Source organism: Falco peregrinus, chromosome 17 (assembly GCF_023634155.1).
Source record: "Falco peregrinus isolate bFalPer1 chromosome 17, bFalPer1.pri, whole genome shotgun sequence".
Classification (NCBI taxonomy): Eukaryota; Metazoa; Chordata; class Aves; order Falconiformes; family Falconidae; genus Falco; species Falco peregrinus.
The window spans coordinates 5,139,162-5,151,256 of NC_073737.1; the positions used below are offsets into that span (position 1 = coordinate 5,139,162).

At 61.9% G+C, this 12,095-nt stretch overlaps 2 protein-coding genes across 2 annotated transcripts; both read right to left on the bottom strand.

The window, feature by feature from the left end:
* Nucleotide 1: 1 nt before the first annotated feature.
* Nucleotides 2-2,627, bottom strand: DGUOK (deoxyguanosine kinase). Its single transcript, XM_055820423.1, is given in 8 exon segments — nucleotides 2-64; nucleotides 258-357; nucleotides 481-596; nucleotides 1,204-1,351; nucleotides 1,790-1,971; nucleotides 2,064-2,132; nucleotides 2,134-2,177; nucleotides 2,561-2,627. Coding segments are annotated over 8 exon segments (771 nt in total). The 5' UTR covers nucleotides 2,610-2,627.
* A 2,978-nt stretch (nucleotides 2,628-5,605) lies between these two features.
* Nucleotides 5,606-9,374, bottom strand: ACTG2 (actin gamma 2, smooth muscle). The gene is made up of 9 exons (XM_005234233.4): nucleotides 9,304-9,374; nucleotides 8,371-8,539; nucleotides 8,145-8,273; nucleotides 7,952-8,062; nucleotides 6,966-7,050; nucleotides 6,716-6,877; nucleotides 6,432-6,623; nucleotides 6,006-6,187; nucleotides 5,606-5,881 (listed from the first exon to the last, which is right to left on the bottom strand). Exons 2-9 carry the CDS (start codon nucleotides 8,494-8,496, stop codon nucleotides 5,738-5,740), a joined length of 1,131 nt encoding a protein of 376 aa, XP_005234290.1. The 5' UTR covers nucleotides 8,497-8,539; nucleotides 9,304-9,374; the 3' UTR covers nucleotides 5,606-5,737.
* Between the last annotated feature and the right edge of the window lie 2,721 nt (nucleotides 9,375-12,095).

Genomic DNA, 12,095 nt, shown 5'->3' on the forward strand with positions numbered 1-12,095 from the left:
CTCACAGAGGGTCGGGATGCGACGGGAAAGCTTCAGCTCGCAGTGCTGTCACGAAAGCCTCCACCTGCAGGGAGAAGTCAATTGAGTGCGGCACCGGGATGGCCCAGCTTTAAACCAACTTGGACCAAGGGTGTGGAAATTAACTTTTTTCCCCATGGGAAAATGAAGATGAGGGGGAAGCTGGGAGGCAGCACCCTGCCCGCGCTGCCGGCGCTCAGCGGGATGCTGCCAAGCGGTGCCGCCTTGGCTGTGCCCACCTGTGCCATGAGGACACCCTGCACGTCCGCGTCGTGCTCGAAGTCCTTGTCCACATCCAGCACCAGGACAGGTGCGTGCTTCACACCGGCAAAGTGGACCCTGAAGAAAGGAGGGAGAGAAGGGTTAAATACACACACCCCCCCCCCCCAAATCAGGGGGGTCACCCCAAAACCACCACTGGTCCGGGTGCCAGGAGCACGGCGGGGGTGGGTTTAGACTCACTCCGTGGTCTTATCCACCAGCCAGTGCTCGTGCTGGGCATGGAGCTGCTGCAGGTATCCCAGCTGGATGCCCCCCTCCTCGCTCCGCGCCCTCCGCCGCAGCCGCTCCAGGCACGTCTGGGAGGCAGGAGGTTAACGGGAGAGCCAGGGGTAACGGGATGTGGGAGAGGGGGTAATGGGAGAGATGCGGGGTTAACGGGATGCAGGGAGAGATAGGTTGAAGGGATGCAGGGAGATTGATGGGATGCAGGGAGACGGGAGGTTAATGGGAGAGATGGGAGGTTATAGGGATGCGGGGAGACAAGAGGTTAATGGGAGAGACGGGAGGTTAACGGTTAACGGGATGCAGAAAGATGGGAGATTAATGGGAGAGAAGGGAGGTTAACGGGATGCAGGGAGATGGGAAGGTTAACGGGAGAGACAGGAGGTTAACCGGAGACGGGAGTTTAACGGGATGGAGGTGTCCAGCAAAGCATCGCCCGGGGAGCAGCCGGGCATCGAGCATCCCTGGAAGATGCTGCAGCCCTCCCCCCGCAACATCCACTCCAGAATCCACAGCAAAACTCCCGCCGGCATTCCCACAGGAACACAAGCAGGCCCCGCTCCTCAGGGGCAGCGGCTTACGGTTAAACCCCAACATTCTGGCAATTCCAGGTGCTCGCCGGGCTCCGAGCGCCGGCCGCATCCCCCTCCGGCTGCGCTCGGGGGTCTCGCCCGCACCCACCTGCGGCGTTGCCCGCAGGTAGAGGAAGCCGTGGAGGGCGGCGTGGGACGTCAGGTGCCGCAGCAGGAATCCGTGCCACTCCTGGTAAATGGCCCACTCCAGCGCCTGCAGGTGCCCGGCCTCAAAGAGGTTCTTGGCGAAGACGTACCTGGCCAGGGACAGAGGTGGGACAGGGCAGCCGGCACTGCCAAGCCCCCCCGCCCCCCCCCCCCAGGTGACTTCATGGCTGGGTTTTTTCCACCGACCAGGTACCACAGGCATTGCAATTAAGTCAGAAATCTTGAATTTGGGGCTCAGCGACGCTGGGGGCCGGGCAGCTGCCACTGCCACCACTGAAAGGACTCCAAGCCACTGCCTGACACAGTGGGGGATGGGGCAGCCACCAGCCAAAATTATTTGGGGGGATAACAAAGGTCCAAATTGTCCAACAAGCTCATTTCTGTAATTAAGCATCACTCCGGGCTTCACTCGGGGGGGTGGCTCTGCTTGCCCCAGGTGCCATGACACGGGTGGTGTGGATGCTCGTTATCCCATTTAATCCCTTTATCCCACATCTTTCCTATTGGAACGTGGGGGTCCCGGGTACCTGTCGCTGTAGATGGAGCGCTCAAAGACCTGCACAGGGTGGGGGGTCCCAGGGGGGTGCTCGGCTGGTGGCTCCAGCATCGCCTTCAGCCGGCTGAGGCAGGAGAAGGTCTGGAAGGTGTAGGACCAGCGGGCTGGGTCCTGGTACATCATCTGGAGAAGGTTGGTGGAGCCCACGAGCGCCTACGAAAGAAGAGCTGGGGGGGGTTGAGGCTGTCCCCCCTTACCGCCGCAGTGCCGGACGATGCCGCGACGCAGCTGGTACCCGCCGTTACCTCCGCCGTGCCGCCGGCTGGCACCTTGCGCCACTGTGCCACGGGCTCGGTCACCAAGTGCCACTGGGGGGAAGGTGGCAGCCAGCAGCCGCAGGAACGTCGATTTCCCCACGGCTACGGGGAGCAGCGCAGGGTGAGCCCGTGTGCCCCCCACCCCCCACCGCAGCTTTCTGGGGTGACCCCCCTATCCCATAACGCACCTTTCTGGGGTGTCCCCCCCACCCCATAACGCAGCTTTCTGGGGTGAGCCCCCCACCCCCCCACGGCAGCTTTCTGGCGTGCCCCCCCCCCCCCCATCGCAGCTTTCTGGGGTGCCCCCCCACCCCCAGCCAGGCAGCAATACTATTTAACTACAGAAATTAAGTCAGACCCCCCCTCAGCACCCAAAATCCCCACCTCCATCACCCACCAAATCCTCCTGCCCCCCCAAGCAGCTCCCCGCATCCCAAATTGTGTGTCCCCGTCCGTCCCCCCGTGTCGCCCCGCCCCCCCGGTACCGATGTTCCCCTCCAGGGCCAGGCGCACGGTGGCCCCGCACCGCCCCATCCCGCCAACGCTTCCGCCTTCCCGCGTCATATGCTAATGAAATGGTAATGAGCGGCGCGCGCTGCCAAAGCCCCGTGACGTCAGCACGCGGGAAGCGCCGGGGAGGGGGGAGGAGCGGAAGCGGCAGCGGGAAGCACGCGCGGTGCGGGGTGGGTGGGTGGGATGTTAATTTATGCAAATGTAACCCCGCCCACCGCATGTCCTGGCAGCGCTGGCGGGGGTGGGGGGGGGAAGGGCGGGGCAGCAGCGTGGGGTGCGGGATCACCGGGGGATCAGGGGCACCGACGTGGGGTCAAGGGCGTTCACACGGGGTCAAGGGCATCGACGTGACACTGCGGACACCAGCGTGGGGTCAAGGGCATCAGCGTGGGGTGGGGGACGCCAGCACGGGGCTGGGGGGCACCACCGTGGGGTAACGTGGGGGGGGGGGACGCCAGCACGGGGCTGGGTCACCACCGTGGGGTGGGGGGCATCAACATGGGGGGGGGGGCACCAGCACAGGGCTGGGGTCACCACTGTGGGGTAACATGGGGGGGGGCACCAGCATGGGGCTGGGGGCACCACCGTGGGGTAACGTGGGGGGGGGCACCAGCACGGGGCTGGGGGCACCACCGTGGGGTAACGTGGGGGGGGGCACCAGCACGGGGCTGGGGGCACCACCGTGGGGTAACGTGGGGGGGGGGGCACCAGCACGGGGCTGGGGGCACCACCGTGGGGGTAACGTGGGGGGGGGGGACGCCAGCACGGGGCTGGGGGCACCACCGTGGGGTAACATGGGGGGGGCACCAGCACGGGGCTGGGGTCACCACTGTGGGGTAACATGGGGGGGGGCACCAGCACGGGGCTGGGGGGCACCAGCGTGGCGTAACTTGGGGTGGGGGACGCCAGCACGGGGCTGGGGTCACCAACATGGGGTCAAGGGCATCAACGTGACGCTGGGGGCACCAGCATGGGGTCAAAGGCATCAACATGGGGTTGGGTGGGGGTCAAGGGCATCAACATGGGGTTGGGAGGCACCAACACAGGGCTGGGGGCACCAACGTGGGGTCAAGGGCATCGACATGACACAGGGGCACCAGCCCAGGGTCAAGGGCATTAACATGGGGTTGGGGGGGCACCAGCATGGAGTCAAAGGCATCACCATCGGGTTGGGGGACACCAACACAGGGCTGGGGTCACCAACATGGGGTCAAGGGCATTGACACGGGGTTGGAGGCATCAATAGAAGGTTAGGGGGGGGACCAAGACGAGGTCGAGGGCATCAACACATGGTTAGAAGCGTGACCATGGGGTTGGGGGCACCAATGTGAGGTCAGGCGCATAGACATGGGGTTGGGGGCATCAACACAGGGTTGAGGGCATCAATGTGACATTGGGGGCATGAACATGGGGTCAGGGGCACAAATATGAGGTCAAGGGCATCAACATGGGGTTGGGGCCACAACATCACGTTGAGGGCACCAACATGAGGTCAACGGCATTGACACAGGGTTGGGGGCCACAACATGAGGTCAAGGACATCAACACAGGGTTAGAGGCCACAACATAAGGTCAAGGGCAACAACAGAGGGTTGGGGGCCACAATGTGAGGTCAAAGGGCATCGACATGGGGTTGGGGGCATGAACATGGGTCAAGGACATCAACACAGGGTTGGGGGCCACAACATGGGTCAAGGACATCAACACAGGGTTGGGGGCCACAGTGTGAGGTCAAAGGGCATCGACACAGGGTTGGGGGCATCAACATGGGGTCAAGGGCAACACCACAGGGTTGGGGGGCCACAACGTGAGGTCAAAGGGCATCGACATGGAGTTGGGGGCATAGACATGGGGTCAAGGGCAACAACACAGGGTTGGGGGCCACAGTGTGAGGTCAAAGGGCATCGACATGGGGTTGGGGGCACCAACATCACATTGGGGGCACCAACATGAGGTTAAGGGCATTGACACAGGTTTGGGGGCCACAACATGGGGTCAAAGGGCATCGACATGGGGTTGGAGGCCACAACATAAGGTCAAGGGCAACAACACAGGGTTGGGGGCCACAGTGTGAGGTCAAAGGGCATTGACATGGGGTGGGGGCCACAACATGGGTCAAGGACATCAACACAGGGTTGGGGGCCACAGTGTGAGGTCAAAGGGCATCGACATGGGGTGGGGGCCACAACACGGGTCAAGGACATCAACACAGGGTTGGGGGCCACAGTGTGAGGTCAAAGGGCATCGACACAGGGTTGGGGGCATCAACATGGGGTCAAGGGCAACACCACAGGGTTGGGGGCCACAACGTGAGGTCAAAGGGCATCGACATGGAGTTGGGGGCATAGACATGGGGTCAAGGGCAACAACACAGGGTTGGGGGCCACAGTGTGAGGTCAAAGGGCATCGACATGGGGTTGGGGGCACCAACATCACATTGGGGGCACCAACATGAGGTTAAGGGCATTGACACAGGTTTGGGGGCCACAACATGGGGTCAAAGGGCATCGACATGGGGTTGGAGGCCACAACATAAGGTCAAGGGCAACAACACAGGGTTGGGGGCCACAGTGTGAGGTCAAAGGGCATTGACATGGGGTGGGGGCCACAACATGGGTCAAGGACATCAACACAGGGTTGCTGGCCACAGTGTGAGGTCAAAGGGCATCGACATGGGGTGGGGGCCACAACACGGGTCAAGGACATCAACACAGGGTTGGGGGCCACAGTGTGAGGTCAAAGGGCATCGACACAGGGTTGGGGGCATCAACATGGGGTCAAGGGCAACAACACAGGGTTGGGGGCCACAACGTGAGGTCAAAGGGCATCGACATGGGGTGGGGGCCACAACATGGGGTCAAATGGCATCAACATGGTGTTGGGGGCATCAAGGCAGAATTGAGGGCATCAGCATGATGACAGGGGCACCAACATGAGGTTGGGGCTTCCCCACCCCTCCCCCCATTACCCTCATCCCCCCTCCCCTCTGCCCCTCCCCCCCCCAACCCCCCAGAATCTCCCAGAAAAGGGGCCGAGCCTGGAGAAAAGGCTTTAATGCGCAGTGGGTGGCAGGGAGGAGCAGCGGGGACCGAGGAGGAGCGCAGCACCCGGGCCGGGGTGGGGGGGCCGCCGTGGGGCGGGGAGGGGGCTTAGAAGCATTTTCGGTGGACGATGGAGGGTCCGGCCTCGTCGTACTCGGGTTTGCTGATCCACATCTGCTGGAAGGTGGAGAGGGACGCCAGGATGGAGCCGCCGATCCACACCGAGTACTTGCGCTCCGGCGGGGCGATGATCTGCCGAGACACCGGCCGTTAGGATGCACCCCTTGATCCACCACCCCAAATCTCCACCAGGAGAGGATTTTGGGGTGTTGGTGGCCATGGTTTGCCCCCCAGACACCCCCACCCCAAAACCTACTTTGATCTTCATGGTGCTGGGAGCCAGCGCCGTGATTTCCTTCTGCATGCGGTCAGCGATGCCGGGGTACATGGTGGTGCCACCGGACAACACGTTGTTGGCGTACAGGTCCTTGCGAATGTCGATGTCACACTTCATGATGGAGTTGTAGGTCGTCTCATGGATGCCAGCTGATTCCATGCCTGGGGTGGAAGGGGGCTGTTAGCACCCTGACCCCCACCCAAGTCTCCTCAGGGCTTCCCAAAAGAGCCGAAGAGCCATGGTGTCACCCATGGGTTGCTCCCCACGTTTGGGGTGCGAAGGGCTTGGGAGAGCCCTGAGACACCTCAGCGAGGCACCCATGGGAGCTGGTTGTCCGCTGGTGGGGTGGTGGGGATGGGGGGCAACCACCGAGGGGGCAGCCAGGGCAATTTGGGGTGGGCTCACCGATGAAGGAAGGTTGGAAGAGGGTCTCGGGGCAGCGGAACCGCTCGTTCCCGATGGTGATGACCTGCCCGTCGGGGAGCTCGTAGCTCTTCTCCAGCGAGGAGGAGGAGGCAGCTGTGGCCATCTCGTTCTCGAAGTCGAGGGCCACGTAGCAGAGCTTCTCCTTGATATCGCGCACGATTTCCCGCTCGGCTGCGGAAGACGATGGCAAACGGGCTTAAGCCGGTGCCACGGCGGCACCACGGGGTCGCCCATCACCCCGTACCCCCCTCCTGGCCCCGTACCGGTGGTGACGAAGGAGTAGCCCCTCTCGGTGAGGATCTTCATGAGGTAGTCAGTGAGGTCGCGGCCGGCCAAGTCAAGACGCATGATGGCGTGGGGCAGAGCGTAGCCCTCGTAGATGGGCACGTTGTGGGTGACACCGTCCCCGGAGTCGAGGACGATGCCTGGGAAGCGGGAAGAAGGTGAGGGAGGGGCCTTGGTCCCTTCCCCATCACCTGTGGTCACCGGGATGCTGCGTGTCCTACTACTCACCTGTGGTGCGACCAGAGGCGTAGAGGGAGAGGACGGCTTGGATGGCGACGTACATGGCGGGGACGTTGAAGGTTTCAAACATGATCTGGGATGGTGAAGGAGCCAGCGGGTTAGGGGGGGACCACAGAGGTCCCCAGCACATCCCACCCTGACCCACGGGGGCTGTGCCTTCCCGCAGAGACAGGGTCAACAGATTGCATGGAAAAATATGCGGGTTGTTGCATTGCACGGAAAAACACACGGATTGTTGCATTGCACTGAAAAATATGCGGGTTGTTGCATTGCACGGAAAAACACACGGATTGTTGCATTGCACTGAAAAATATGCGGATTGTTGCATTGCACGGAAAAACACACAAATCGTTGCTCTGCATGGAAAAACACACGGATTGTTGCATTGCATGGAAAAACACACGGATTGTTGCATTGCATGGAAAAACACATGGATTGTTGCATTGCATGGAAAAACATGCAGATTGTTGCATTGCATGGAAAAACACGCGGATTGTTGCATTGCATGGAAAAACACGCGGATCATTGCATTGCATGGAAAAACATGCGGATTGTTGCATTGCATGGAAAAACACGCGGATCGTTGCATTGCATGGAAAAACATGCGGATTGTTGCATTGCATGGAAAAATAAGTGGATTGTTGCATTGCACGGGCGCGTGGGTCAGCACATGGCGCAGAACAACACGCAGGTGGCTGCGTTGCACTGAGGAGCACGTGGGTCAGCGCATCACATGGAAACATGAGTCATGGCATTGCACAGAGCGTCACACACGTCAGCGCGTTGCACGGCACAGCCCGCGGGTCCATGTGAGCCAGCGAGCCCACCGCTAGGAGCTCAACCACCGCCCGCTCCTCCATCCCGCGCCAGCCCCTGGTGACAGCCAGCTCCATCCAGCTAAACCCCCAACGCCCCCAGACCCCTGCGGTTTCGGAGGGTCCGTCCCCACCACCAGGTGTCCCACGGCGCCTTACCTGGGTCATCTTCTCCCGGTTGGCCTTGGGGTTGAGGGGCGCCTCGGTGAGCAGCGTGGGGTGCTCCTCGGGGGCCACGCGCAGCTCGTTGTAGAAGGAGTGGTGCCAGATCTAAGGCGGGCGATGGAGAATTGGGGTCTTACCCCAAACTGGGGCCAGCACCCACTCCCCATCCCGGCCCTGGGGGTCTCACCTTCTCCATGTCATCCCAGTTGGTGATGATGCCGTGCTCGATGGGGTACTTGAGCGTGAGGATGCCCCTCTTGCTCTGCGCCTCGTCGCCCACGTAGCTGTCTTTCTGCCCCATGCCTACCATGACACCCTAACGCCGCGAGAGGCAGCCTCATTAGCCTCATTTTGCTAATTAACGCAGGGCATAATTAACAGGGGGTGGCTGGGGGCTGCCTCTGGGTACCCACCTGGTGCCGGGGCCGCCCCACGATGGAGGGGAAGACGGCGCGGGGGGCATCGTCACCGGCAAAGCCGGCTTTGCAGAGGCCGGAGCCGTTGTCGCAGACCAGGGCGGTGGTCTCCTCCTCGCACATGGTGGGGCCGGTGGCTGGTGGTCAGGGGGACCTGGGGGAAAAGCTGGGGCAAGGGGGGAAAAGCAGCGTTAAAGGGAGGGTGAGGAGGGGGTGACGCCGTGCCACCATGTCCGGCTTTGGGTGTCGGAAGGGTTTGGAGTCCTTGGGGATGCACAGCCCCGCAAAATCCTTGGGGGGGGGGGGGTGGCTGCCAGCTGGGACCCCCGGCGTGGCGGTGCTGGGAGCGGGTGATGCTCATCCCCCACAGATGCTGCTCCGTGCGATGCTGCTGCTCCATCCGTCGCCAGCCGGTGCCCGAACGGGAGCCAAAGCCTGGTGCCCGTGCTCAGCTCCGGCGTTGCCAGGCCGGTGCTCCCGAGCGGGCGGGGGGAGGGCAGGCGATGGCCTCTCGTCCAGTTCGGTCTCAGCAGCTCCTTGCTGCTCTGCCCTCGCATCCTTTCCCAAAAACGGGGCAAAAAATCACCCTTCCCAGAGGGTGCCACTCTCCACCAGCAGATGCGCTCCTGAATCCAGAGGGAAGCAGGCAAAAACCTCGCAGGAGCCCAAAAAGAAAAGAAAAAAACCCCAAAATCTTGGGGATTTCTGGAAGAGCACGACCCGCTTTGGCCGCAGCCCAGCTCTCGTTGCCTCCGTGGAAGCCCCTGGCTGGGGGGATGCGCTGGGGTGGCCACTGCACCCTGTCTGCGCAAACCCAGTCGGGGCCACCCCATAAATGCTGGGGCACCCCGAACCCCCCCGGGGTGGTTTTTTTTTTTTCTTCCCGCTGTCCTGCAAGCCAGAGGGGAGGCAGGGCTGGGCAGTACTCACCGCAGAGGCGAGAGCTCCTTTCCTCTGGGACCGAGTCCCAGGGCGCCTTTGGTATAAATACCAGGAGCCCGTGAAACCTCAGAGGCGGATCCTCTCTAAACAAAGACCCTAAATAGGCTAAGTGATGGTGTGTTAGCCATATGGCCATATAAGGTGTTTTATTTCATTAAATTGACCTTGGACCGATGGTAGGACCCAGCACGGTTAATTATTGTAAGAAAAATGTATGTGGGGATGCTTGGGAGGCAAGAGCCAATTTGGGAGTCTGTTCCTTTTATGCTCCGCTCCGATAAACAAGTGAGACACAAATCCTTATAAGCGACACTCTCGGCAAAAAGGGGGTGGAAGCAGCTCCGGTTCCCGGGGAGAGCGTGGAGAAACCCCACCCGAGCGGTGGTGGGGGTCAGGGCTCTGCTGGGGGGGACACCCCGCGGCCCGGACGGGAGTTTGACATCTCCGAGATGCTGGAAACGCACCAGGTTGGCGCATCGCTCCCTCCCAGCCTCAGCTCCCCCGTATCCCCGGCATTCGGCACCTTTGGGGTCTCTCTCCCAGGGGGGTTTCTCTCTCTGCCCCCCATGTTGGGCTTTCGGTCCCCCAAAGCCCCTCACCTCCCAGATGCTCGGCTGGAGCAGGATGCCTGAATCCCAGCCCTGCATCACAGGGGCACCCAGCTCCTCACCCCCTCCCCCAGGGGGTGTTGGAGGCTGGATGAGCCCAGACCCCCCCCAGGCACAACAGGGGTGCTGTCCCTGCCCCTCATGCCTGATCGTGGCATGGGGGGGGGCAGAGCCACCCCCAGCCCTGTACAAAGCCAGTGGAGCCCGAGGGGCCCGTGGCCCTCGCAGGGGCCAACCAGCAGCTGCAACCCCCCAGCTGCCTTCTTAAGGGCAACGGTCCCACGTTGGGGACCCCCCACAAGGAGCTGGGGCAGGGGAGATGACCCAGAGCCACCCCCCGGGGCTACAGGGGCTCAGGCTGCAGATGGGGAAACTGAGGCGCAGGGTGCCCGGGCTGCCTCCTGCTTTGCTCTACCGGGTGCCAAGCCGGGCTCCGGGCAGGGGCACCACGGCACCGGTGCAGCACCAAGGACCGGGGGCTGCAGGGTCCCACCACCACCGGAATGGACTCGTGTCCTGGTGTCCCCCCATGGCCCCGGAGGGATGGAGCAGACCCTGGGCTGTCACCCCACAGGGCAGGACAGCGACCTGGTGCCTCCCCAGCCTGCTAGCAGCTCCACCAACATCCCCCCTGGGTGGCTCTGTCCCATTTGTCCCCTTTTTTCCGGGAAAACCCGGATTTGTCCCCCGGCTGTGCACTTGCCGGTGTGCCCACCGCACAGCCCTGGGGACCAGCCGCTGCCTTCCCATCCCAACCCTGTTCCCTTGGTCCGATGCCAAACATGAGGTCACCGAGGCAAAAGGTTGCCATATATGACATGATGCAAAAAAAAAAAAAAAAAAAAAAAAAAAAAAAAAATTAACCCCAAACCCAGCGGAGAGTTGAGGGGGGAAAAAAATAAATATATCTGAGGTTGAATGTGCCGGGAGAGTCCCGGGGGGAGGGAGCGGAGCTGGTGGCAGGACCCCATCCCACCCTGAGGTGGTGGGGACCGTGCCAAAGCCACCCAGAGCAACCCACGGGGCATCCCCCTGCGACCTCACTGCAGCACCAGCTCAGGGGGCTCCTCCATCCTCGGCCCAGCCCGAGGCACCGGGTACCCAACGCGGCCCTCGGCACCTCGGCACGGCCAGTTGGAGCTGGGCCGGCGCGGCAGCAGCCGTGCAGCCTAAAAAGGCAACGTTTGGCCACCACAGCCAATCCAGCCGGCGGCCGTGCCGGGGCTGGGCGCTGGGGAGGGTGCCCGGCGGCCCTGGGATGCTCGAGGAACGCCAAGCATCCCCGAGGCTGGCGCTGGGATGAAGGCAGGATGAGGAGGGGGCCAAGTCCCGGTTTGCCAGGGGATTTCAGAATTCCCGGCCCTCCGCACCTCCCTACAAGGGTAACGTTCGCGCTTTAAACCTCTTGGGCTGCCGCAGAGGATGGGCAACCCGGCAGCGAGAGCCGGGGCAGGGATTTGGGTCAGGTCCCAAGTCCGAGGCAGAGATAAGCATCACCCCCTGCCTGCAGGAAACCCCCGAACACACAACCCCTGTCACTGCAGAAAATAAAAACTATTTCTGTTGGGGTTTAGCGCCTACCAAATTCAACCCCCCATGCTGAGCAACTTTACGATGTAACAGTCACATCTGGGGCAGCTGGAGAGAGGGGAGGGTGAGCGGGACGCAGGCGGCAGTGCGAGGCTATCAGCATTCATCCTGCCACGCAAAAGTGATGACTCAGTGACTTTAAGTGAAAAAATGCGATTAAAAAGCCGCCAGCTCAGAGAGTGCGAGGCAGCAGCTGGCCGCTGACGTGAGAAACGCAGCCCTCGCAGCCGGCTGCGCTGTGAGTATTTCAAAAATTCTCCACGAGGGTTTTATCGGTCACTGGGACAAACTTACACACAAAGTTGTGATTTGCCACCAGCTCCTCGCCCTGGCTGGTGCTCTCTGCTCGATGCTGGGGTCAGCTCAGCCCTGAGACCTTCAGGGATGGGGAGTGGAGATAAATATTCGCCGTCCGTTTGAAGGAATTGCCGCTTTGCAAGACGGGCTTGCCCAGCTCTCGTCCCCGCAGTGTGTGGGGGGGCCGTCAGGGTGAAGAGCAGATGGCTCCATCCTGCACGGGGCTGTGGGATGAGCATCCCTACCCCCAGGCTGCAAAACCCACCCTGGAGCACGGTTTAAATA